Source organism: Salvelinus fontinalis, chromosome 1, assembly GCF_029448725.1.
Source record: "Salvelinus fontinalis isolate EN_2023a chromosome 1, ASM2944872v1, whole genome shotgun sequence".
NCBI lineage: Eukaryota > Metazoa > Chordata > Actinopteri > Salmoniformes > Salmonidae > Salvelinus > Salvelinus fontinalis.
The window spans coordinates 33,654,911-33,682,371 of record NC_074665.1 but is presented as its reverse complement, the minus strand read 5'-3'; the positions used below and the strand labels follow the sequence as shown (position 1 = coordinate 33,682,371).

Below are 27,461 nucleotides of genomic sequence, written 5' to 3'. Positions count from 1 at the left end.
TTATCTCAAAGAACAAAACCTAGAAGATCTCCCAAAGGCGTTCGCATGCTTCCCAGCCAAAACAGTTTGGAAGAGTACGTGCGTATATTATGACAACATTTTGTGACGTATTGGACTTTGTTGAGGGTTTTTTCGGCTATTCGGGCACACACATTTTTTTCTGGAGGAAGGCAGAAGTTCAGAGCCAATGTCTACGCCCCTTCATCAGTGATTGGTCAATACCAGGGATTCTTCAATAAAATATTTGTTGTCATTCAATGAGAGACGACTCATTTTCATGCACGTTTTAAAAAAAAGTGTGTATATATATATATATATATACATTTTTTTTAAATTATTTTACCCTATTTTTCTCCACCAATTTCGATCTTGACTCATCGCTGCAACTCCCCAACGGGCTCGGGAGGCGAAGGTGGAGTCATGCGTCCCCTGAAACATGACCCGCCAAACTGCACTTCTTAACACCCGCCTGCTTAACCCAAAAGCCAGCCGCACTAATGTGTCGGAGGAAACACTGTTCAACTGACGACCGAGGTCAGTCTGCAGGCGCCCAGCCTGCCAAAAGGAGTCACTAGAGAGCGATGAGCCAAGTAAAATCCCCCCCCAGCCAAACCCTCCCCTAACCCGGACGACGCTGGGCCAATTGTGTGCCGCCCTATGGGACTCCCGATCCAGGCCGGTTGTGATACAGCCCGGGATCGAACCTCGGTCTGTAGTGACACCTCTAGCACTGCGATGCAGTGCCTTAGAATGTTGCGCCACTTGGGAGGCCATGCACATTTTTTAATTGAAAAATACTTCACCAAGCATCTAGTTAGATGTAAAATTGCACGACTAAGATCTCTTTGGCAAAAACGTCAACATTTGACAAATTTCTTGTTGTTTTAGATTAATTAGGACTATTTTGAGGCTACAGCGTCTCAAATTGGACAAAGAGTATTATTGCCGCTTCTTTCTTGTTTTTCAAGCGAAGGTATTTTAAGGGAGTATGCGAGCACATTCGTTCAGTTTCGCTTAGCGGACTTCAGCTAGCCGCCAGCCGAACTGAAGCATTCTGACGCCTTAGGCCTGTATAACTGCAGACCTTTTTTTCGGCTTTTATTCCAAAACCCATTTCTTTCCCCATACATTTTTCCCATAGGGATGGCTGAACGAACCAGAGGTAACTTATTTCTGGATTTTAGGACTACAAGCTTGCAAGGTCTATGAAGATGGTATATTCTGAATCGGGTGGATGGAGAAAAATCCACACCTTTCTTTCTTTTGTTTGAAACCTTATTAAAATCTTCAATAGCTCTTAGACAAAGCGTGCCATGACTATGAAAACGATATATTATGAATCGGGGGAGGAACCCACATCTTTTTAAAAATAGAAATTTCAGATTTTTCTCCATCCACCTGATTCAGAATATACTGTACCATCTTCATAGTCATTCACATGCTTGGTTCAATAGCTATTGACTAGAGAAAGCCGAATATCCAATATAAAACCAATATTACTTCGGCCTGCTTGTTTGGTGAAAGTGTTGCTTCCTTGTCCTAAGACAAGCTATCATGAGTCCCTAATTGTCAACTCCCACAGTTTACGACTGAATTGTAATGGGAGATGGCGTCACCAGAAACTCAGCTCATGCTAAGCATTGGATTAATTGGTAAGGCAAGACACCGAATATCATTCCCTTGTTGTAATTATGTTATCCTGCTGGTTGACGCATGCCAAGTGTTCTCCTGTTTGACTTTGACTGTCACCACATGATATCAATGTGATCAAGTATTTGACTTCCTGTAAATCTTGAACAGTTCCAATTTAATTTAAATATATACTGGTAATATTTGTAATAATGAGTTGTGAAAGTAATATGACATAGTATACTCCCATTCTTCCCCCACACAGAGAAAGACGTGAATGCAGACACCTTGTGGGTGTGGTGCTATCCCTCAGTCAGTGCTGAGCTCCGGGAGGTCCTGCTCAGTAAGTGCTGTCTCACACAGGACAGCCAGGTCCTGAACACCTTTGTGTTCGGCCAGTTCTGCCGTACCTGGTACTACATATCCACTGTAGAGGTACAGGAACCCACCGCCCTAAAGAAGGTACCGTTAGTTTAGAAATTCTCCATTCATTGAAAAAAACGTAACAAAGGTGTTGAAGGCCTAATGATGATACGTTCTATTATATTGCTCATATTTCTCTCTCTTTAGGTCACACATTTTTCATTAGTTGTCACAGCAAAGGACTTCAACCCTGAGAAGTATGCAGCATTCAGTCGAGTACTATGCAGGTACAACATACTGCACTAATGCATCCCCATGGCTAAGTGTCTGCTAATTTAATACTTCCCCAAAACTGTATTTCTTCATGTGTATTTTATCATTCAGGATGTACATCAAACATGGGAGCCCAGTGAAAATGATGGAGGGTTACATTGCAGTCCTCACCAAAGGCATCTGCCAGAGTGATGAGAATGGCTCCTTTCTCATCAAGGACTACGATGTTAGGAAGGCGTACTTAGCAGGCTCAGTGAAAGGTAAAACGTGTACTTAAAACAGTTATTACAGTATAAGGAAATGATTGTTGATACAAGGTGCTTGACACTGTCAAGACTTCTTAATGGCATGCAAAGAAGCTGATACCATTTGATTGCCAGGATTAGGTAGACTATCTTGTGATTACTGTTTCAGATGTGGTGTCCCAGTTTGGGATGGAGACCATCATCCTATACACAGCACTTATGCTAAAGAAGAGGATTGTGGTCCATCACCCTCGGATTGAAGCACTGTTGGAGTTCACAAGGTGACTAAGGCAAATGAGAAAATGCAGTTATGGTTTGAGCTTTGACAATCATAATTGTTACATTACGGTGGGCCAAAAACGATGGAAATTTATAATATTCAATATACTTCATTGTAGAAGTGGATAACAATAACATTTTCTGAAAGAACATTAAATGTATGATTTAATTGTATTCCCCTCCCCCAGAGCTCTTCCAGCTCTGACATGGCACAGGAAAGACTGGTCCATTCTGCACCCTTATGTCCATCTGACTGACAGCGAGCTGGAGAATCTCAGGACATGCACTGGTGAGGATGTCTGGATCATTAGATCCACATTACAACAAACTGATTCAGACTTGGGTGTGTACATTAAACACCAAAGAGAAGAAAATGGACTAAGGGAGGGACTTCCTGTACCTGTCCAATAGTATGTTAATTTTCTGTTGCAAAACATTTTAAATGTTTTTCTTTGCATGTCCTAATGAACACAACCCAAATATTGGACAGATACCCCAACAGTGTGTCCCAACAGTCAGTTCTTCACTGACATATACAGGAAGACTCATGCAATAATTGACTTGCATTGAATTAATTTACATGCATGTTGTTCATAAAGAAATATGTTCCTTGGAGATTTTCAACCTAGTGTTCAGTTTGAGTACCCACCATCTGCATTCACCCATATGCTCACTGTCTCTGCAGGATATGTCGCAGGATTTGTTGACCCACAAGTGAGCAACAGATCTGACTTGTTTGATGTGTATGTAAACCTACCAGATACTGAGATTACCGTATCCCAGAGTGCCAAAGGTGGGTGTCACAATTAGTATATTCTTCCTATGAGTGTAGAAGACAAAGTGAAGAATGTTTAAAAAAAAAAATAATAATAAACTGAAGATAAACTTTGCTACCAAGTCTTACCTCATTATTCCAATGCAAGCATCCACCATTTCTTAAACACCATGACGTCTCTACCACACTACCAGAGGCCATGGCTATGGGGAAGTTGCACAAAGACATTGGCCTCGTCATTGTCCAGTCTGCAGAGGATGCTGATAGAACCGATGGGCAGGTTATCAAGGTGAGTTGAAAGCATTACATGACATCCTTTCCATTTGTCCATCTGTGCTCAGAGATAATGTTTGGGATGTCTATTCAAAGACTTAGTATTTTATACAATTTGAGATTATACATGTAATGAAGTCTTATAGAAATGTAATACATAAGTATTCAGGTATTTAGCACAATCTAAAAAAAAAAAAATAGCTGTCTGTTTGCTATGATGACTGAAATTCAACCTGTTTCCAGGACATTTCCATAAAGACGAGGGAGATCCTTGCTAACCTGGCGTCCTTAGCTGAGGACTGTGAGAACTCTAAAATCACCCTGGAGACCATAAAGCAGCGTCACTTCCCGCCTGCTACCGAGAACTTCTTGTTCCACTTGGCAGCTGCAGAGCAGCTCCTCAAGATATGACCCTTGACCTCCTACATCATCTGGTGTGAGGTCACTCTGAATATTAGCATGGGCATTCATCTATGTAATTATACATACAGTGCATTCGGAAAGTATTCAGACTCCTTGACTTTTTCCACATTTTGTTGCGTTACAGCCTTATTCAAAAATTGATTATATAGTTTATGTATTAAAAATCAAAAACTGATATCACATTTACATAAGTATTCAGACCCTTTACTCAGTACTTTAGCAGCGATTACAGCCTCGCGTCTTCTTGGGTATGACGCTACAAGCTTGGCACCTGTATTTGGGGAGTTTCTCCCATTCTTCTCTGCAGATCCTCTCAAGCTCTGTCAGGTTGGATGGGGTGTGTCACTACACAGCTATTTTCAGGTCTCTCCAGAGATGTTCAATCGGGTTTAAGACCGGGCTCTGACTGGGCCACTCCAGGACATTCAGTGACTTGTCCCGAAGTCACTTCTGCATTGGCTTGGCTGTGTGCCTAGGGTCATTGTCCTGTTGAAAGGTGAACATTCACCCCAGTCTGAGGTCCTGCGCACTCTGGATCAGGTTTTCATCAAGGTTCTCTCTGTACTTTGCTCCGTTCATCTTTCCCTTGATCCTGACTTGTCTCACAGTCCCCGCCTCAGAAAAACATCGCCACAGCATGATGCTGCCACCACCATGCTTCACCGTAGGGATGGTACCAGGTTTCCTCCAGACATGACGCTTTGCATTCAGGCCAAAGAGTTCTTGGTTTCATCAGACCAGAGAATCTTGTTTTTCATGGCCTAAGAGACTGTAGGTGCCTTTTGGGGAAACTCCAAGTAGGCTGTCATGTGCCTTTTACTTAGGAGTGGCTTTCGTCTGGCCACTCTACCATAAAGGCCTGATTGGTGGAGTGCTGAAGAGCTGGTGGTCCTTCTGGAAGGTTCTTCCATCTCCACAGAGGAACTCTGGAGCTCTCTGAGTGACCATCGGGTTCTTGGTCATCTCCCTGACCAATGCCCTTCTCACGATTGCTCAGTTTGGCCGGGCGTACAGTTCTAGGAAGAGTCTTGGTGGTTCCAAACGTCTTCCCTTTAAGAACGATTGAGGCCACTGTGTTCTTGGGGACCTTCAATGCTGCAGACATTTTTTGGTACCCTTCCCCAGATCTGTGCCTCAACAAAATCTTGTCTCGGAGCTCTATGGACAATTCCTTCGACCTCGTGGCTTGGTTTATCCTCTGACAATGCACTGTCAAATATGGGACCTTATAGACAGGTGTGTGCCTTACCAACTCATGTCCAATCAATTGAATTTACCACAGATGGACTCCAATCAATTTGTAGAAACATCTCAAGGATGATCAATGGAAACAACAGGATGCAATTGAGCTCAATTCCGAGTCTCATAGCAAAGGGTCTGAATACTTATTTATATAAGGTATTTCTGCTTTTTATTTGTAATAAATTAGCAAAAAAAAATAAAAACCTGTTTTGGCTTTGTCTTTATGGGGTATTGTGTGTAGACTGAGGAACATTTATTTGACACTTTTAGAGTAAGGCTGTAACATAAAACGTGGAAAAAGTCAAGGGGTCTGAATACTTTCCAAATGCACTGTTGCAGTAAGAAAGAACCGTGCACTTGCATTCAACAAGGTTTTGATTTGGTTTGTGGGGACAACAGTAGCCAAAATGCAAAAATGTACTTTTATACTACACAACTAGTATAACCTGCTATAGCTGTTTGATGTCAATTTCATCAAATTCAGTTGTTGTATTGCAGCTTAGTTTGAGTGGCCAAATTTCATACATTTTGTTCTCATATTAACCACAAATATGCCACGGTGACATTTTAATGGTTAAGGTGAATGGGAAGCACTCAGGTGTTATGTAATCACACACTATTGCATTCCTGACTCTTAATACTTAAAGCCTACTTGTCATTTTCTGTGACAGAAAAAATTATTGATATACATGTTCTTTATTGTAAAGTATTGTCTTGACAACAATACAATAACAGCAAATACATTAAATAATGGTGCTATGGGCAATGTGTGAAATAGGGCTAATCCATTGAACACTGACGAGGTAAGTATTTGGTTGTAGTTACTTTGTCTTACTGTTATATGAACAAGTGAGAACATGGTTGTCTTGTTCCCCAGGTGCAGAATGTATTGGCTGGGAATATAAACACCGCAGTGTCTTAAACTGTCTAATAAATCACGTAGCCCTAGCATTACAGAGTTCAGCAATCCAATAGTTTATTTTAAGACTTAACAGAATAATTTGAGGTCTCAAGAACCATGATTTATCCTCTTAGATTTCAGAATTAAAGAGATGCATGGCAAATATGAGAAATATGTAGTTTTATTTTAAATAATTTTTATCAGTTATCTTAATGTGTTGGCGATTCTTATTCATTAATAAAGTGCCAAAATTGAACTAATATCTTTGGATAATGCAATATAAGGAATTTCTCATATGTTTGGGTGTTGGTCAGATGAGAGGGAGAACAGATAACATTTTCCTAACCTTGTGTCCTCAGTTTGATAAGCAGTAGAGCGATTGCCAAGGGTGGAGGCATAACGGATATCTGTTCTCCCTGGAAAGCTGTCAGCTATTGTTCGTTACTGGAGCAATTTTTTTTGTTTTATATATGATCATGTCAAATGATATTGCATACCTATTTGTTACTGCAATATGACATTTTTATTGATATTTTGAAAACAATGTAATTTATTGTTTTACTTCTTAGGCAATTCTACCCTTGTTCTCAAAGGCTTGTCTTTGTGCCTGAATAGATTAAATGAGACACTAACGTTGTGTGCACTATGTCCTCATCTAGTTTTAGGAGATTCAACTAATCTATTTTACATTTCTGTAATATCCTATTTGTTCTAAAAATACATGTAAGTATCTGTGCCATCAAGATTTTTTTTATATCAATTTAACAAAAATAATGGAGAGTAATATGATTTGCTTTTGTAAGATCAAGCTGACAAACCAAATCACTAAACTTGAAAACGTGAATAGCTGTACGAGGAAGGGCATTGTTTGCTATACAAACTCATGGTTACAATTCCTTTGCAGTGCATTGTTAATTTTTAATAAAAGTTGCAGCTATTAAACTGAATCAAAACATGGACTCTGTCCTTGATCAATTTGTAATTAATTATGACTGAATTCGTCATCCTAGTGTATGAAGCAACACTGAATATTCCATAAACTGCATCCATCGGCTGTAAAGGTTACTTCTCGTGCTGCCCAGTCAATGAAGTCACACGGATTTGGTGCTCCTGCTTCCACATTGCAGTCTGCAGAACTTGTTTGCTGGTGCCTCAGAGCCCCCTGTGGTAGAATAGTTCACCACTTACTGCTGCAGTCTCTAATTCTTTTTCCAGCTTTTCCTTTTTGATCTGTAAAACAGAGAATAAAATGTTGAGTTGCAGTATGATTGGGTTTTGAGAAGCGCACAGCAAATACAGTATTAATGTAACGTATCTTAAGTCCTACCGTTCCAAGCTGTGGATAGAGACTGAAGGACACTGGGATCATCAGGCCCAGGACGATCGCAGTGCTGATGTGACGTATAGGAGCCACCAGCAGGGGGCTCCTTTGCAGAAACCTTGCCCTGAAATGACAGAAAAAAAGATTGGGTCCATTTGTTCATAGCTTTCGGTAAAGAATGTTTCTGAATTCAAGCTAAATGTTTGCTGGATTAAAGCACATATTGTATTAGTCATATCATAGGCAATATTAGCAAAGCTGTGTCACCAACTATTTATAAAACAGATTAGCTAACCTTATATACTCAAAGACTTGAATAGATCATAGTGGGAAATACAGCCCCAGCACAAGACGAGTGACTTACTTTTGCAAGAGGAAAATAAGAAGATTAGGAACAGCAGCCGTAGTGCCTAACAGAGCAGCTCTGGAGAGAGCAGTCTCCCTCACAGCCTAACCAGGAAACATGTCAGCGATCATTAGCAAAGGTATATTAAAAAGAGTCTGCTGATGCCATTTTATTTTACTTCAGCAACTGTTTCCTCTCACCTTTGCTCCAGCTGCCTGAGAGATTCCAACAGAATTCCCATTGGAATCAAACACCTGGATTCCATTCTCGGACTCCTCACTTCTGACAATGATCACATTGAAATAGGCCAGGGAGGCTATGGGATTAAGCACAGATCTGAGAAAAGGAACACCACCCTATCCATAAATGTGGATAAGGGCGTCAGTAACAAACACCCTTTGATCAATAAACCTATCAACAAGTACTTTGTTCATAAGACACAATCAGAGTCACAGTGGGGCACTGATTCCGGATAGAAATGGTAACAACGTTCATCTAAAATTGGTATTGTGATCATTCTTTGTAACGGTACCCTGATGTCCCAGATTTGATTTATTTCACCAGGTAGGCCAGTTGAGAAGAAGTTCTCATTTACAACCGTGACCTGGCCAAGATAAAGCCAAGCAGTGCGACACAAACAACACAGAGTTACACATGAAATAAACAAACATACAGTCAACAACACAATAGAAAAGTCTATATACAGTGTGTGCAAATGAAGATAGATAAAAGGGAGGTAAGGCAATAAATAGGCCATAGTTAGCGAAATAATTACAATTTAGCAATCAAACATTGGAGTGATAGATGTGCAGAAGATGAATGTGCAAGTAGAGATACTGGGGTGCAAAGGAGCAAAAAAATAACAGTATGGGGATGTGGTAGTTGGATGGGCTATTTACAGATGGGCTATGTACAGGTGCAGTGATCTGTGAGCTGCTCTGACAGCTGGTGATTAAAGTTAGAGAGGGAGATATGAGTCTCCAGCTTCAGCGATTTTTGCAATTTGTTCCAGTCATTGGCAGCAGAGAACTGGAAGGAAAGGCAGCCAAATGAGGAATAGGCTTTGGGGGTGACCAGTGAAATATACCTGCTGGAGCGCATGCTACGGGTGGGTGCTGCTATGGTGACCAGTGAGCTGAGATAAGGCGGGGCTTTACCTAGCAAAGACTAATAGATGACCTGGAGCCAGTGGGTTTGGCAACGAATACGAAGAGAGGGCCAGCCAACGAGAGCATACAGGTTGCAGTGGTGGGTAGTATATGGGGCTTTGGTGATAAAACGGATGGCACTGTAAAAGACTGCATCCAATTTGCTTAGTAGAGTGTTGGAGGCTATTTTGTAAATGACATCGCCGAAGTCAAGGATCGGTAGGATAGTCAGTTTTACAAGGGTATGTTCGGCAGCATGAGTGAGGGATGCTTTGTTGCGAAATAGGAAGCCGATTCTAGATTCAATTTTGGATTGGAGATGCTTAATGTGAGTCTGGAAGGAGAGTTTACAATCTAACCAGACACCTAGGTATTTGTAGTTGTCCACATATTCTAAGTCAGAACCGTCCAGAGTAGTGATGCTAGACGGGCAGGCAGGTACGGGCAGCGATCGGTGCACTTTAAGAGCAGTTGGAGGCCACGGAAGGAGAGTTGTATGACATTGAAGCTCGTATGGAGGTTAGTTAACACAGTGTCCAAAGAAGGGCCAGAGGTATACAGAATGGTGTCATCTGCGTAGAGGTGGATCAGAGAATCACCAGCAGCAAGAGCGACATCATTGATGTATACAGAGAAAAGAGTAGGCCCGAAAATTGAACCCTGTGGCACCCCCATAGAGACTGCCAGAGGTCCGGACAACAGGCCCTCCAATTTGACACACTGAACTCTGTCTGAGAAGTAGTTGGTGAACCAGGCGAGGCAGTCATTTGAGAAACCAAGGCTGTTGAGTCTGCCGATAAGAATGTGGTGATTGACAGATTTGAAAGCCTTGGCCAGGTCGATGAATACGGCCGCACAGTATTGTCTCTTATCGATGGCGGTTATGATATCGTTTAGGACCTCAGCATGGCTGAGGTGCACCCAGATCACTTACTTTCAGTGCACTTTTCAAGTGAGAAATAGGTTTTTCAAATTCTTTGCACTTACCTGAGAGGGGAATTGGTAATACGGACCTAAAAAACATCTGGACAGCTGGGCTGCTCATGCTAAGTCGCTGTATGACTATTTGAGGAATTGCCTGAAACACAGGTAAAGTCAAACCTGGTGTCATCTTAATGATCAAACAGCCTCTGACAGCCATCATTTTTTTATTATTTAACTAGGAAAGTCAGTTAAGAACAAATTCTTATTTACAATGACGGCCTAGGAACAGGCGGGTTAACTGTCTTGCTCGGGGGCAAAACAACATTTTTACCTTGTCAGCTCAGGGATTCGATCTAGCAACCTTTCGGTTACTGGCCCAACGCTCTAGCCACTAGGCTACCTGCCGCCCCAATCTACTCTTCTACAAGTAATTCATTAACCAAATACATAACATTTTTCCCCAGTAGTGATACTCACCCCTGCACATGTTGCATATGCAACTGATCCGACAATCAACAGACCCTGCTTCAGAGAGGTCTTAATCCCCTGATGGAGAAAATACATGATACGCATATGAAACACAAGTAGAAAACAGAGCCGGGTGGGATGACATAATTGGGCGAAAATAAGGTCATTTCTTTACTATTTACCTTGTCAGAAGATGCGTTTCTGTTTGCATGATTGAATCCAGCGCTGTAACTCTGAAGCAAAAACTACAGAAATATTTATCTCATTAGTGAACAATATTGAGTACCAGGCAGTGGCGGTCGGTGACGTTTAAGATGAGGGAGTACAATGTTTAATTTTTTAATGAGCATGGCCTTTTTCTATTACAGCATATTGGATGACTGTCAATCATATTCCATTTACCCAGTTTAATGTAACGTCAATAGGTTTAGGCTACTACAGGATACTCACATTTTCCCCTATACCTATCATGAGCTTGCAACAACCTAGCCTATGAATGAAAGTTTACAACGTAGGTGCACAGGTTGAGAAACATTTGAATAATCAAGGTGACAGACAGTGACACGTTCAAAACCGCCTTGCACACTCTTGCCTGCATCTAGCTGATCTAGGGTGTAATCATTAGTCCAACAGTTGCAAACGAGTTTCTATTGGACAAATTCAGATATGTTTATCCCCGTATGCTTCCATTTAAGAAACGTTTTTCAAAAGAATCAGCGGTCATCTAACAGACTCTCATCCAGAGCGACCCACAGAAGCAACCATGGTCAACATCCTGCTCAAGGGCACATCTCCCACAAGGTCAAAAAACAGGGACCCGAACCAGCGACCCATCAGCCACCGCCCCAAGTTTCCAACCACCAGGCGACCAGCCCTCTAAGACCCCCCCCCCCCCTCCCCCCCACAGTTCCCCAAGAGCTGCCCCTCAACCATCCGAGAATGAGAGTGTGTGTATATGTGTATAAATAGTTTTACTAAGAGTATTAGTAATTGACTGACCTGGTCTCTCCAAATTTCCCAACAGTACTATTTCTAGGGTCAATTTTAGATCAATCTTATGCATTTTCAACCATTCCTGAACCTGAAACCAGAAACAGGCTACTTGAGGGCAATACCAAAACAAATGGTCTATTGATTCTGTATCCTCACAACAAAATCTGCAGAGCTGCGATGATTGTACAGCCCAAATATTCCAAATTTTGTTGGTGGCAAGAATTCTGTACAATAATTTTAGATGCCAAGCATGAAGTCTTAAATTTAGCAGTGTTTTATATAATCAACTCATACACCCTGTACCATGGAATCGGTGCATCAAAAACCTCTTCCCAACTATTTTGCAATCTGTATGGCACAGTTGTCAACATCCTGGTCAAATGAAACTGGTATGCTTTCCTATTTATGCCATTTCTTCCTCCGCCGGTTTATTTCAAAATGTTTAAAGAAATGAATTTGTTCAAAACTGTTCAACTATTGTCTTTCTTTGAGTCAACTACTCACCACATTTTATGCACTACAGTGCTAGCTAGCTGTAGCTTATGCTTTCAGTACTACATTCATTCTCTGTTCCGTTGATTGTGGACAAAATGTCAGTTCATGCTGCAAGAGCACTGATAGGTTGGAGGACGTCCTCCGGAACTTGTCATAATTACTGTGTAAGTCTATGGAAGGGGGTAAGAACCATAAGCCTCCTAGGTTTTGTATTGAAGTCAATATACCCAGAGTGCTGTTAAGTCAACTTTAGACCTTCATTGCAAAACAGTGTTTTAATAAATTATTTCAGTGAAGAGGATGGTCCTCCCCTTCCTCCTCTGAGGAACCTCCACTGGTACTTGGTTATAATTATATTTAGTTAATGTGATCATCTGCAAGTCCCTTACCTGCCAGAATATAGCCGGTTTGACTCCACTGTGTGGCAAAAAGCTGGCAACAACCTGAAGGAAAATGAAGTGTGTTAATCAATCACTACAGTGTGGTGAATACAAGATTATATCAATTAATTTGAAATAACCATGAAATTGAAATACACCAGCTGCAATTGCTATGGGAGTTTGAGTGATTATTAACATTTTTGTACTAACAATTTAGAGTAAAAAGTGATACACCATGAAATAAAATGTAAAACACTTACCAAAGGGCCTGATATTGGTAAAAATGCTAAAAATAAATTAAATGAAAGATGCCGTTAAAAGATATCATGATTTTGTTGCCGTTGTTATTTTCTGTCAAAAGCTAGTCTCTCTCGACCAGGGCTCTCCAACCCTGTTCCTGGAGAAGTACCATCCTGTAGGTTCACTCCAACCCTAATCTAGCACAGCTGATTCTAATAATTAGCTGGTTGATAAGATGAACCAGGTTAGTTACAACTGGGGTTGGAGCAAAAACCTACAAGAGGGTAGCCCTCCAGGAACCGGACTGGAGACCCTGCTCTAGACAGACAGGCTGCCTCCCACAATGTTACCCATGTTTGTTGCCCTAGGTCTGGGATTTCTAAGACTGGCTTTTGACTAATGTAACAAAGCACAGAAAAAAGAACTAGGCTACGATCAGACATTTCACTTGATTAATGAGACAGTACCTTGAGGACGGAAAACAGCTGGAAGTATAGCACCAGTACCAGCATGAACAGAAGACTGCAGAAACAATCAGTTATATCAAAACTTTGGAAGATATCAAAATAAATGCCATAATCAAGCCATAACGTACACTACCGTTCAAAAGTTTGGGGTCACTTAGAAATGTTCTTGTTTGAAAGAAAAGCACATTTCTTTCCATTAAAATAACATAAAATTGATCAGAAATACAGTGTAGACATTGTTAATGTTGTGAATGACTATTGTAGCTGGAAACGGATGTTTTTTAAATGGAATATCTACATAGGCGTACAGAGGCCCATTATCAGCAACCATCACTCCTGTGTTCCAATGGTATGTTGTGTTAGCTAATCCAAGTTTATCATTTTAAAAGGCTAATTGATCATTAGAAAACCCTTTTGCAATTATGTTAGCACAGCTGAAATCTGTTGTTCTGATTAAAGAAGCAATAAAACTGTCCTTCTTTAGACTAGTTGAGTATCTGGAGCATCAGCATTTGTGGGTTTGATTACAGGCTCATAAAGGCCAGAAACAGAGTGTTTTTTCTGAAACGCTTTAGTCTATACTTGTTCTAAGAAATGAAGGCTATTCCATGCGAGAAATTGCCAAGAAACTGAAGATCTTGTACAACGCTGTGTACTACTCCCTTCACAGAACAGCGCAAACTGTCTCTAACCAGAATAGAAAGAGGAGTGGGAGGCCCCGGTGCACAACTGAGCAAGAGGACAAGTACATTAGAGTGTCTAGTTGACGAAACAGACGCCTCACAAGTCCTCAACTAGCAGCTTCATTAAATCGTTTCCGCAAAACACCAGTCTCAACGTCAACAGTGAAGAGGCGACTCTGGGATGCTGGCCTTCTAGGCAGAGTTGCAAAGAAAAAGCATTATCTCAGACTGGCCAATGAAAATAAAAGATTAAGATGGGCAAAAGAACACAGACACTGGACAGAGGAACTCTGCCTAGAAGGCCAGCATCCCGGAATCGGGATCTTCACTGTGGACGTTGAGACTGGTGTTTTGCGGATAATATTTAATGAAGTTGCCAGTTGAGGACTTGTGAGGCGTCTGGTTGTCAAACTAGACACTAATGTACTTGTCCTCTTGCTCAGTTGTGCACCGGGGCCTCCCATGCTTTCTATTCTGGTTAGAGACAGTTTGCGCTGTTCCGTGAGTAGTACACAGGGTTGTACGATATCTTCAGTTTCTTGGCGATTTCACACATGGAATAGCCTTCATTTCTCAGAACAATAATAGACTGATGAGTTTCATAAGAAAATTATTTGTTTCTGGCCTTTTTGAGCCTGTAATCGAACACACAAATGCTGATGCTCCAGATACTCAACTTGTCTAAAGAAGGCTAGTTTTATTGCTTCTTTAAAAACAGTTTTCAGCTGTGCTAACATAATTGCAAAAGGGTTTTCTAATGATCAATTAGCCTTTTAAAATGATCAACTTGGATTAGATAACACAACGTGCCATTGGAACACAGGAGTGATGGTTGCCGATAATGGGCCTTTGTACGCCTCTGTAAATATTCCATTATTTAAATTTTTGAAATCAGCCGTTTCCAGCTACAATAGTCATTTACAACAATGTCTACACTGTATGTCTGATCCATTTGATGTTATTTTAATGGACAGAAAAAATGCTTTTCTTTCAAAACCAAGGACATTTCTAAGTGACCCCAAACGTTTGAACGGTAGTGTATAATGTTATCATTTTTCAATTCACTGACTGAATATCAGACAGTTTGTTTCTGTACAAGCCAGATTTAGTACAGGTTGTAGACTTAGCTGGTTGTAGTATCTCACTTACAAGAGAAAGTATCCATGCTGCATCTCCAGCCTAGAGGAAACAGAACTTGATTTAAAATGTGTCAAATGAAAACATTTGCCATGATGACAGAAAAACTTACCTTGTGAGCAATTTTAGCCTACCTTTTCATCATGCACCATTCTCTCCACACTTCCCATAAGTGAGTGGGCATTTTGTATTTCAGCCTGAGAAAAATAAATACACCTAATTGTAATATACATTTTTCACCTTTGTGAGCTACAATTCATGGTGCTTGAAATTCTGTGTGCAGCAAGAACACATAGCCAAAGAGATCTGTGACATAGCCCCAAATGTGACTCAAACAGTGGGGCCTCCTGTGTGAGTGAACCGTTTACAGTCTACTCTAGTGGTTTTCAACCTTTTTTTAAAACTGTGCACAACTTGATGTGATAAAAACTATTCTGATCCATACATCTTCGGTGACAAACATTTTTCATAGATTAAATAGAGTTTATTTAAACTATTTTCATAGTTCCTTACTCATGATGGTTAATTTGTGTGTACCCCTTCAAACGTTGGTAAAATAGGTCTTACTTTTGAATGGAAAGGTCTAGCAACGAGCGGTTTTCTGCATTGTAAAGGTGCAACCACAGACAAAGCCATGCTCTGTTTGTTTGTAAGACACTGTGGTACAGCAACCTAGTCTCAAAGCATTTTGTGTAAATCTGAGACACTCCATTTATGTTATGTTCCGTGTGGTATGTATTAATTGTTACAAATGATAATTAATTTATACACTGCTCAAAAAAATAAAAGGGAACACTTAAACAACACAATGTAACTCCAAGTCAATCACAATTCTGTGAAATCAAACTGTTCACTTAGGAAGCAACACTGATTGACAATAGATTTCACATGCTGTTGTGCAAATGGAATAGACAACAGGTGGAAATTATAGGCAATTAGCAAGACACCCCCAATAAAGGAGTAGTTCTGCAGGTGGTGACCACAGACCACTTCTCAGTTCCTATGCTTCCTGGCTGATGTTTTGGTCACTTTTGAATGCTGGCGGTGCTTTCACTCTAGTGGTAGCATGAGACGGAGTCTACAACCCACACAAGTGGCTCAGGTAGTGCAGCTCATCCAGGATGGCACATCAATGCGAGCTGTGGCAAGAAGGTTTGCTGTGTCTGTCAGCGTACTGTCCAGAGCATGGAGGCGCTACCAGGAGACAGGCCAGTACATCAGGAGACGTGGAGGAGGCCGTAGGAGGGCAACAACCCAGCAGCAGGACCGCTACCTCCGGCTTTGTGCAAGGAGGAGCACTGCCAGAGCCCTGCAAAATGACCTCCAGCAGGCCACAAATGTGCATGTGTCTGCTCAAACGGTCAGAAACAGACTCCATGAGGGTGGTATGAGGGCCCGACGTCCACAGGTGGGGGGTGTGCTTACAGCCCAACACCGTGCAGGACGTTTGGCATTTGCCAGAGAACACCAAGAGTGGCAAATTCGCCACTGGCGCCCTGTGCTCTTCACAGATGAAAGCAGGTTCACACTGAGCACGTGACAGACTTGACAGTCTGGAGACGCCGTGGAGAACGTTCTGCTGCCTGCAACATCCTCCAGCATGACCGGTTTGGCGGTGGGTCAGTCATGGTGTGGGGTGGCATTTCTTTGGGGGGCCGCACAGCCATCCATGTGCTCACCAGAGGTATTCTGACTGCCATTAGGTACCGAGATTAGATCCTCAGACCCCTTGTGAGACCATATGCTGGTGCGGTTGGCCCTGGGTTCCTCCTAATGCAAGACAATGATAGACCTCATGTGGCTGGAGTGTGTCAGCAGCTCCTGCAAGAGGAAGGCATTGATGCTATGGACTGGCCCGCCCGTTCCCCAGACCTGAATCCAATTAAGCACATCTGGGACATCATGTCTCGCTCCATCCACCAACGCCACGTTGCACCACAGACTGTCCAGGAGTTGGCGGATGCTTTAGTCCAGGTCTGGGAGGAGATCTCTCAGGAGACCATCCGCCACCTCATCAGGAGCATGCCCAGGCGTTGTAGGGAGGTCATACAGGCACGTGGAGGCCACACACACTACTGAGCCTCATTTTGACTTGTTTTAAGGACATTACATCAAAGTTGGATCAGCCTGTAGTGTGGTTATCCACTTTAATTTTGAGTGTGACTCCAAATCCAGACCTCCATGGGTTGATAAATTTGATTTCCATTGTTCATTTTTGTGTGATTTTGTTGTCAGCACATTCAACTATGTAAAGAAAAAAGTATTTAATAAGAATATTTCATTCATTCAGATCTAGGATGTGTTATTTTAGTGTTCCCTTTATTTTTTTGAGCAGTGTATGTAATGAATTTGCAAAAAGTATGATATGTTACGAATTCTAGATAGGTTGCCAAAGTTAGCTAAGCTAGGTGTTAGGGTTAAGTTTAAGAGTTAGGTTAAAGGGTTGATTAGGGGAACGGATAGCTAAAAGGATTAAGGTTAAGGTTAGGGTTAGCTAAAAGGGTTAAGGTTAGGGTTCGCTAACATGCTAAGTAGTTGAAAAGTTAATAATTAGCTAAAATGCAAACGTTTTCTGTGATGAGATTCGAACTTGCAACCTTTGAGTTGCTAGACGTTCGCATTATACCCCTTTCATTTTTGCCTTTAGTAACCATCCGTCTTATGTAACCATACCAAATGTAACACACCATACTAAATAGAATGTCCCGGATTTATATACATAATAATACGAAATGCTTTGAGACCAGGTTCGTTACTGCTAAGCCGCAGACGTTCGCTAATGGTTCTCACAGGCGAAGTAAAATTATACAAATCATTTTGCTTGTGATGTGCGCCCCTTAAATGATACAACTGTAACAGCTCCTGCGCACTGAAACAAAGATGCAGATGGAACCATGTGTGCCGCAGCACACCGGTTGAAAACCACTGGTCTACTCTACAGCCTTAAATACAATTTATGCTTGCTCTGGCAATGCAATCCGGAGGCTCCGTACAGAGGGTTGATACAATTGCGGAGCCTCCGGAGGCCAAATCAAACTCTGTACCGCATCGCTGTGTGCCTCCCAAATTTTGTAACAATGTGGAGGTCTCTGTATACCTCCGCATTGACATGGTTGGTTGACGGTAGGTGGGGGCGGGAGGTCCTGTATAAACACTAACTCACTTCATTTACAACAGCTCTGCAAAGCGCAAGAAGCAGGCATGCTCTGACTTCTACGGAGGCCGCAAGGCAAAAAATGCTGTACAGCAAGGATTGCGATGAGGCCACCGCAGAAGTCAGATCAATTCATACTTCTTGCGCTTCCTGGAGCAGAGCTGTTGCCAAGGAAGTGAGTTTGTGTTTATACAGGACCTCCCGCCCCCACCTACCATCAACCAGTCATGAAAATGTGGAGCTATACCGAACCCTCTGCGTTGTTACAAAATTTGGGAGGTGTGCGTCTATGTAGTTCGGAGCTCGATTTGGCCTCCCAAAGCCTCCGGAGGCTACGCAATTGTATCTCAACCCTCCGTACGAAGCCACGGGATCGCATGGCCAGAGCAAGGTTAAGTTGACTTTTTGCAAAGTGTACCTTTGCGGGACAGTTGATGTTTGAACGCCTGCAAGTTCAAGTATAGCCAAATAATGCACTAAAGGAGCCTAACGTTACTCCTTATAGTCCAAGGACCTTACATGTTCTGTTTAAAAATACTCAGGGATAGCCCCCTTTTTTCAAATATCACCTAAAATGACATACCCAAATCTAATTGCCTGTAGCTCAGGACCTGAAGGATATGTATATTCTTGGTACCATTTGAAAGGAAACACTTTGAAGTTTGTGGAAATATGAATTGAATGTAAGAGAATATAACAATAGATCTGGTTTCTACCACCATCTTTGAAATGCAACAGAAAGGTCCCAAATCTAGCCATCACTCTGGTTATAATTCCGATGGTGTCCACAAGAGGGCAGCAGTGTATGTTTCAGACTGATATGGCAATGATGGCAATTAATTGAAGTAAGAGCAAGCTACATGACATTTAGTATGAAGTCACCCAGATACATTTGGGCAAATCGTGAAGGACACATTTACATTCAATTTTTCTGCAAGAATATTGTAAAATCTGTATACTTGGACTTTGATTTAGCTTTTCCCGTATTAGTAGCCATATTGTAAGTTCAACATTTGCAAAACACCCAGTTTTCATAACTCTCCATATTCTTGGAATTTTTGTACAAAAGGAGAAAAGGCTTGCTGTCGCACAAGGTTAGCAGCCACATTTTGTGACAGATATGGGGTTTCCCAGCTCATTGGCCACCTAGCTAGCTTTGTTTGACCCCGATTTGTGCTTATTTGACAAAGTTAGTCAATCAAGTGAAGACCGCCCGTGTCATCGGCACGCCATGAAGGCATTGCTCTCTGACCAAATATGGTGTCCTAAAGGATATACTACCCCCTAATGATATAGTGAAGTCTGGTTACGTTCTAGCATCTCTGAGGAATAAATACAAATGTGATTTGACTGGTTTAAACAACGTTTAGGGTTAGATTCACAGATTCCTTTCTTTGCAAATTGAACAAGTGGAAATACAAAATTGATCGTGCATGCTATATGGACCTTTTTAGGATATGAAAAAGGATTTTATCTAACAAAACAACACTTCATGTTATCTCTGGGACCCTTTGGATGATACATTCTGAAATCTTGCTCTGATTTAAGTACACATTTCACCTTCAGAGGGGAATTTATCAAACCTATCGCGGTGAAAAAAATGTGTTTTGTTGTTAGCTCTCAGACAATAGCATGCCATTTCTTCACAGTAATAGTTACTGTAAATTGGACAGTGCAGTTATATTAACATTATATTAACAAGAATTTAAGCTTTCAGCCGATATAAGACACTTATAAGACATTATTTACAACTGCCCCGTTGACGGGACGCCTAGCCCTAATAAATTTGAATTGGCTCTGGAAGCCAAAACAGCCAAATACTACATCTCAAATCAAATCTTATTGGTCACATACACATTTAGCAGATGTTATTGCAGGTGTAGCAAAATGCTTGTGTTTCTAGTTCCAACAGTGCAGTAATATCTAACAAGTAATATCTAACAATACACACAAATCTAAAGTAAAGAAATATATAAATACGTGGACGAGCAATGTCGGAGCGGCATAGACTAAAATACAGTATATACACACATATGAGATGAGTAATGCAAAATATGTAAACATTATTAAAGTGACTAGTGTTCCACTATTAAAGTGGCCAGTGATTTCAAGTCTATGTATATATGGCTATTTAACAGTCTGATGGCTTTGAGATAGAGACTGAAAAACAGCTTCTCGGTCCCAGCTTTGATGCACCTGTACTGACCTCACCTTCTGGATGATAGCAGGGTGAACAGGCTGTGGCTCGGGTGGTTGTTGCCCTTGATGATCTTTTTGGCCTTCCTGTGACATAGGGTGCTGTAGGTGTCCTGGAGAGCAGGTAGTTTGCCCCCAGTGATGCATTGGGCAGACCACACCCTCTGGAGAGACTTGCGGTTGCGGGCGGTGCAGTTGCTGTACAAGGCGGTGATACAGCCTGACAGGATGCTCTCAATTGTGCATCTGTAAAAGTTTGAGGGTTTTAGGTGCCAAGGCACATTTCTTCAGCCTCCTAAGGTTAATCATTTCAGTTTGTCAGTGATGTGTACGCCGAGGAACTTGAAGCTTCCCACCTTCTCCACTGCGGTCCCGTCGATATGGATAGGTGGGTGCTCGCTCTACTGTTTCCTGAAGTCCACGATCATCTCCTTTGTTTTGTTGACATTGAGTTAGAGGTTATATTCCTGGCACCACTCTCCCAGGGCCCTCACCTCCTCCCTGTAGGCTGTCTCGTCATTGTTGGTAATTGGGCCTACTACTTTTGCGTCGTCTGCAAACTTGATTGACTTGGAGGCGTGCGTGGCCACGCAGTCATGGGTGAAGAGGGAGTACAGGAGGGGGCTGAGCACGCACCCTTGTGGGGCCCCCGTGTTGAGGATCAGCGAAGTGGAGGTGTTGTTTCCTACCTTCACCACCTGGGGGCGGCACGTCAGAAAGTCCAGGACCCAGTTGCACAGGGCGGGGTTCAGACCCAGGGCCCCGAGCTTAATGATGAGCTTGGAGGGTACTATGGGGTTGAATGCTGAGCTATAGTCAATGAACAGCATTCTTAAATAAGTATTCCTCTTGTCCAGATGGGATAAGGCAGTGTGCAGTACAATGCCGATTGCATCGTCTGTGGATCTATTGGGCGGTAAGCAAATTAAAGTGGGTCTCGGGTGTCAGGTAAGGTAGATGTGATATGTTCCTTGACTAGTCTCTCAAAGCCCTTCATGATGACAGAAGTGAGTGCTACGGGGCGATAGCCATTTAGTTCAGTTACCTTTGCTTTCTTGGGTACAGGAACAATGGTGGACATCTTGAAGCATGTGGGGACAGCAGACTAGGATAGGGATTGATTGAATATGTCCGTAAACACTCCAGCCAGCTGGTCTGCGCATGCTCTGAGGACGCGGCTGGGGATGCCATCTGGGCCGGCAGCCTTGCGAGGGTTAACGCACTTAAATGTCTTACTCACGTTGGCCACGGAGGAGAGCCCACAGGCCTTGATAGCTGGCTGTGTTGGTGGCACGGTTATCCTCAAAGCTAGTGAAAAATGTGTTTAGCTTATCCGGAAGCAAGACATCGGAGTCCGCGAAATGGCTGGTTTTCCATTTATAGTCTGTGATTGTCTGTAGACCCTGCCACATACGTCTCGTGTCTGAGCCGTTGAATTGCGACTCCACTTTGTCTCTGTACTGACGTTTTGCAGGTTTGATTGCCTTACGGAGGGAATAACTACACTGTTTGTATTCGGCCATATTCCCAGCCACCTTGCCATGTTTAAAATACGATGGTTCGTGCTTTCAGTTGTGTGTGAATGATTCCATCTTTCCATGGTTTCTGGTAGAGGTCAACCGATTATGATTTTTCAACGGCGATATCGATTATTGGAGGACCAAAAAAACACAATACCAGTTAAATCGGACAATTTTTATTTATATATGACATTTACAAAATTACTGAATGACCACTGATTTTAACTTAATAGAACACATAAATAAAATCTATTTAGTCTCAAATAAATAATGAAACATGTTCAATTTGGTTTAAATAATGCAAAAACAGTGTTGGAGAAGTAAAAGTGTAATATGTGCCATGTAAAAAAGCTAACGTTTAAGTTCCTTGCTCAGAACATATGAAAGCTGGTGGTTCCTTTTAACATGAGTCTTCAATATTCCCAGTTAAGAAGTTTTAGGTTGTAGTTATTATATGACTATTTCTCTCTATACCATTTGTATTTCGTATACCTACCTTTGACTACTGGATGTTCTTATAGGCACTATAGTATTACCAGCCTAGTCTCGGGAGTTGACAGGCTTGAAGTCATAAACAACGCTGTGTTTCAAGCATTGCGAAGAGCTGCTGGCAAGGAGGAAATTGCGGTTTGAATGAATGCTTACGAGCCTGCTGCTGCCTACCACTACTCAGACTGCTCTATCAAATCATAGACTTAATTATAATATAATAAACACACAGAAATAGGAGCCTTAGGTCATTAATATGGTCAACTCCGGAAACTATCATTTAGAAAAAACGTTTATTCTTTCAGTGAAATACAGAACCGTTCCGTATTTTATCGAACGGGTGTCATCCAAAAGTCTAAATATTGTTGTTACATTGCACAACCTTCAATGTTATGTCATAATTATGTCAAATTAATTAGTCTTTGTTAGGAAGAAATGGTCTTCACAGCCCAAACTGCTGCATATACCCTGACTCTGCTTGCACAGAACGCAAGAGAAGTGACAATTTCCCTAGTTAATATTGCCACATGAACTTATTTTGACTACATATGCAGGTTTAAAAAGATATACTTGTGTATTGATTTTCAGAAAGGCATTGATGTTTATGGTTAGGTACACTGGTGCAACGACAGTGCTTCTTTCGTGAATGCGCTTGTTAAATGATCACCTGTTTGGCAGTATGCTGGGATTCAATGATAAATTAACAGGCACCGCATTATTTGCAATGCAGGACAAGCTAGATAACCCATTAATATCAACCATGTGTAGTTAACATGATCACTAGTTAAGAGTGATTGTTTTTTATAAGATAAGTTTAATGCTAGCTAGCAACTTACCGTGGCTCCTTGCTGCACTCGCGTAACAGGTTGTCAGCCTGCCACGCAGTCTCCTCGTGGAGTGCAATGTAATCGGCCAAAATGCAGATTACCGATTGTTATGAAAACCTGAAATCGGCCCTAATTAAAATCAGCCATTCTGATTAATCGGTCGACCTCGATTTTCTGGTTTGAGTAGGTTTTAATAGTCCTAATGGGTACAACATCTCCTATACAGTTTCCAGGGTTAGAGTAGTGCAGAAGTTGTCATATGCTGAGGCAGTGAAGAAAGTAGAGGAAAATATGTCAATGGGGAGGGATCCTGAGAGGAGTGGTGTGAGTAGTACATCTGTACCAGTACAGAGGGATAGGCCAAAAAGTGATATATTTTTCAGTAAGATTGGATTTTTATCAATTATAGCAATGGTTATCAACTGTACTGCAAGGATGGAATGCAAGTCGCAGAAAATTGAGGTTATGGTGGCAGCTGCAGAGAGGTATTTGGGTGTGTGAGACTTGACATCAGAGGAGTTACAGGGTGTGTTAAGTGGTGATGTCCCATCCTTTCAGGTTGTTGGCATGAGGTATGAATAAATAGATTTAAATAGTGGAGTAGTGTGGTGGTGTTTTTAATTTTTTTGTGAGTGTGTGTTAGATGGTAGGGTATTTGTTTGTTTATTTTTTCAAGCAAAGTATAAGGGAGTTGTACTCTAGTCTAGTTGGTGGCGGTAATGCAACATATTGGATGCCAACCGCTGTTAAACCTCATCAAAGAAGAAAAAGACAGCTTGGCTGTCTAAACATTGGTTATACAAATATTGCATCAGAGCTCTCCTTTTCTTTTTGTGTTTCTTTTTACACCTGCTACTGAAGAGAGAAGAATGAAATGGAAGAATGCCTGATCGTGACGTGACACAGATAGCAGCCGTTGCTTTGCGAGGTATCTGAAAAGACATGATCTAAGTGATTGATAGTTGGTATTCAGCTGTCATAAAAGTATGCCTTATTTACTTTGAAGAATCAAACTAAATGTAAAATACACAACTAAAATATTGTATTCAAGTAAAGTAAGGTGACTAAATGATGGTTAAGTGATAAGCAGTAATGGACAGTCACTACCATCATGGGTCTTTTATTAATTGTTGTATTCTGTGTTGTTATAGCATTCAACCTACATAATGCACTTAATGTAAAAAAGAAAATCTAAACCGAAAAACCATTATTTTTTTTATAATCGAAACGACCTCAAAGCACTAATTGCTCAGCACTACAGATAGCTAATTAGCATAGGTCTTCCCTGTATTCTGTAAACATATAGCAAGTGCGTGGGCGATGTCGTACCCACAGCAACTATTAAAACTTTCCCAAACCAGAAACTAGATTGATGGCAGCATTCGCGCGAAACTGAAAGCGCGAACCACTGCTTTTAACTAGGGCAAGGTGACCGGAAACATGACCGAATACAAACAGTGTAGCAATTCCCTCCGCAAGGCAATCAAACAAGCTAAACGTCAGTATAGAGACAAAGTAGAGTCGCAATTCAACGGCTCAGACACAAGAGGTATGTGGCAGGGTTTACAGTCAATCACGGATTACAAAAAGAAAACCAGCCCCGTCAAGGAACAGGATGTCCTGCTCCCAGACAGACTAAACAACTTCTTTGCTCGCTTTGAGAACAATACAGTGCCACTGACACGGCCCGCTACCAACACCTGCGGACTCTCCTTCACTGCAGCCGACGTGAGTAAAACATTTAAACGTGTTAACCCTCGCAAGGCTGCAGGCCCAGACGGCATCCCCAACCGCGTCCTCAGAGCATGCGCAGACCAGCTGGCTGGTGTGTTTACGGACATATTCAATCAATCCTTATCCCAGTCTGCTGTTCCTACATGCTTCAAGAGGGCCACCGTTGTTCCTGTTCCCAAGAAGGTTAAGGTAACTGAGCTAAACGACTACCGCTAAACGACTACCGCCCCGTAGCACTCACTTCTGTCATCATGAAGTGCTTTGAGAGACTAGTCAAGGACCATATCACCTCCACCCTACCTGACACTCTAGACCCACTCCAATTTGCTTACCGCCCCAATAGGTCCACAGACGACGCAATCGCAACCACACTGCCCTAATCAATCTGGACAAGAGGAATACCCATGTGAGAATGCTGTTCATCGATTACAGCTCAGCATTTAACACCATAGTACCCTCCAAACGTGTCATCAAGCTCGAGACCCTGGGTCTCGACCCCGCCCTGTGCAACTGGGTACTGGACTTCCTGACGGGCCGCAACCAGGTGGTGAGGGTAGGTAACAACATCTCCACCCCGCTGATCCTCAACACTGGGGCCCCACAAGGGTGCGTTCTGAGCCCTCTCCTGTACTCCCTGTTCACCCACAACTGCGTGGCCATGCACGCCTCCAACTCAATCATCAAGTTTGCAAGCGACACTACACTGGTAGGCCTGATTACCAACAGCGACGAGACGGCCTACAGGGAGGAGGTGAGGGCCCTCGGAGTGTGGTGTCAGGAAAATAACCTCACACTCAATGTCAACAAAACAAAGGATATGATCGTGGACTTCCGGAAACAGTAGAGGGAGCAGTCCCTTATCCACATTGACGGGACAGTAGTGGAGAGGGTAGTAAGTTTTAAGTTCCTCGGCGTACACATCACGGACAAACTGAATTGGTCCACCCACACAGACAGCGTGGTGAAGGCGCAGCAGCGCCTCTTCAACCTCAGGAGGCTGAAGAAATTTGGCTTGTCACCAAAAGCACTCACAAACTTTTACAGATGCACAATCGAGAGCATTCTGTCGGGCTGTATCACCGCCTGGTACGGCGACTCCTCCGCCCACAACCATAAGGCTCTCCAGAGGGTAGTGAGGTCTGCACAACGCATCACCGGGGGCAAACTACCTGCCCTCCAGGACACCTACACCACCCGATGTCACAGGAAGGCCATAAAGATCATCAAGGACAACAACCACCTGAACAACTGCCTGTTCACCCCGCTATCATACAGAAGGCGAGGTCAGTACAGGTGCATCAAAGCACGGACCAAGAGACAGAAAAACAGCTTCCATTTCAAGGCCATCAGACTGTTAAACAGCCACCACTAACATTGAGTGGCTGCTGCCAACAAACATACTGACTCAACTCCAGCCACTTTAATAATGGAAAAATGTATGTAAAAAATGTATCACTAGCCACTTTAAACAATGCCACTTCATATAATGGTTACATACCCTACATTACTCATATGTATATACTGTACTCTATACCATCTACTGCATCTTGCCTATGCCGTTCGGTACCATCACTCATTCATATATTTTTATGTACATATTCTTCATCCCTTTACACTTGTGTGTATAAGGTAGTTGTTGTGAAATTGTGAGGTTAGATTACTCGTTGGTTATTACTGCATTGTCTGGAACTAGAAACACAAGCATTTCGCTACACTCGCATTAACATCTGCTAACCATGTGTATGTGACAAATAAAATTTGATTTGAACAAGCCCTGTAACATCGAAATATGGCCATGTGTGAACCCCAACCCTATAAAAAGTGTGTATAAATTTAACCTTTTGTTTAAAAAAAATGACTTATCGCTAATATGAAATGTAAGGTCTTTATGCATCCAAATCTGTACAGCAAGAGAAAGTAGGTGTTAATGTTGAGTCCAAAGCGTCCAGGCTGTTAAAAAAACGCCTTCGTCCAATGACGCTTATGTGTAATGGAACGGAGAGTAGTTCAAATCCAACTTTGCTAACGGTTCTCTCCACAATCGAGTCACATGTGGAGTTTACAAAAAATGTAATCATTCATAAGTCACATTTCCTGGATACTCACATCAGAGCAGAGCAAGGAACTTGGGTCAAGAATATTAAACCAGAGGCGTAGTCGACTGAGGAATGTCTGAAAAATAATTTCCATGCATTGAAACACTTCAGATCAACAATCATTCCAAATATGCATTCTGTGGCTTACTAACGTTACATACAGTATGTTATTCATTGCTCATCTAATACGTTGATGGATGGGATATTCACCTTGCCCTCGTTTTTCCAATAAAGCAAGTTAATATCCATTTGAAAAAGCAACGACTACCCACTAGAAAGTCACACTGAATTATTGGTGTATAGGTTACATATTTTGTTGCATTATGTAAAGAAATATAGAAATAACTCCGTTTGAATTGTACGTGTCTAGGTCAAGTTCTATGTACAATTTACTTCCTGAGTTGATCACATGGCAGGGAGCGTTTGCCATGTTCACAAGA

The 27,461-nt window shown here is 42.0% G+C and overlaps 2 protein-coding genes across 4 annotated transcripts in view; one reads left to right on the top strand and one right to left on the bottom strand.

Moving 5' to 3' along the window:
- Nucleotides 1-7,360, top strand: part of dennd10 (DENN domain containing 10) — an 18,576-nt gene extending 11,216 nt beyond the window's left edge. For all 3 annotated transcript variants that reach the window (XM_055919496.1, XM_055919480.1, XM_055919490.1), the window contains exons 2-10: nucleotides 1,583-1,652; nucleotides 1,895-2,091; nucleotides 2,200-2,279; nucleotides 2,377-2,525; nucleotides 2,680-2,791; nucleotides 2,978-3,078; nucleotides 3,475-3,582; nucleotides 3,759-3,853; nucleotides 4,081-7,360. In XM_055919496.1, coding sequence (XP_055775471.1) covers nucleotides 1,607-1,652; nucleotides 1,895-2,091; nucleotides 2,200-2,279; nucleotides 2,377-2,525; nucleotides 2,680-2,791; nucleotides 2,978-3,078; nucleotides 3,475-3,582; nucleotides 3,759-3,853; nucleotides 4,081-4,248 — 1,056 coding nt within the window. In that variant the 5' untranslated portion in view covers nucleotides 1,583-1,606 and the 3' untranslated portion in view covers nucleotides 4,249-7,360. The remainder of the gene's footprint in view (nucleotides 1-1,582; nucleotides 1,653-1,894; nucleotides 2,092-2,199; nucleotides 2,280-2,376; nucleotides 2,526-2,679; nucleotides 2,792-2,977; nucleotides 3,079-3,474; nucleotides 3,583-3,758; nucleotides 3,854-4,080) is intronic.
- sfxn4 (sideroflexin 4) lies at nucleotides 7,301-27,461 on the bottom strand. Its single transcript, XM_055919509.1, has 14 exons — nucleotides 27,232-27,461; nucleotides 27,032-27,097; nucleotides 15,140-15,202; nucleotides 15,018-15,047; nucleotides 13,186-13,240; nucleotides 12,739-12,764; nucleotides 12,488-12,541; nucleotides 10,793-10,855; nucleotides 10,620-10,688; nucleotides 10,206-10,296; nucleotides 8,271-8,386; nucleotides 8,089-8,174; nucleotides 7,731-7,848; nucleotides 7,301-7,633 (listed from the first exon to the last, which is right to left on the bottom strand). Exons 1-14 carry the CDS (start codon nucleotides 27,268-27,270, stop codon nucleotides 7,556-7,558), a joined length of 954 nt encoding a protein of 317 aa, XP_055775484.1. The 5' UTR covers nucleotides 27,271-27,461; the 3' UTR covers nucleotides 7,301-7,555.

Excerpts from the sequence above, each read along its gene's own strand:
- sfxn4 (XM_055919509.1), bottom strand. The coding sequence starts at position 27,270 with ATGGATATTAACTTGCTTTATTGGAAAAACGAGGGCAAG. Across the intron at positions 10,689-10,792 it reads GAAACGCATCTTCTGACAAG|GGGATTAAGACCTCTCTGAA; the intron begins GTAAATAGTAAA and ends TTTCTCCATCAG. Across the intron at positions 10,297-10,619 it reads CATATGCAACATGTGCAGGG|GCAATTCCTCAAATAGTCAT; the intron begins GTGAGTATCACT and ends CCTGTGTTTCAG.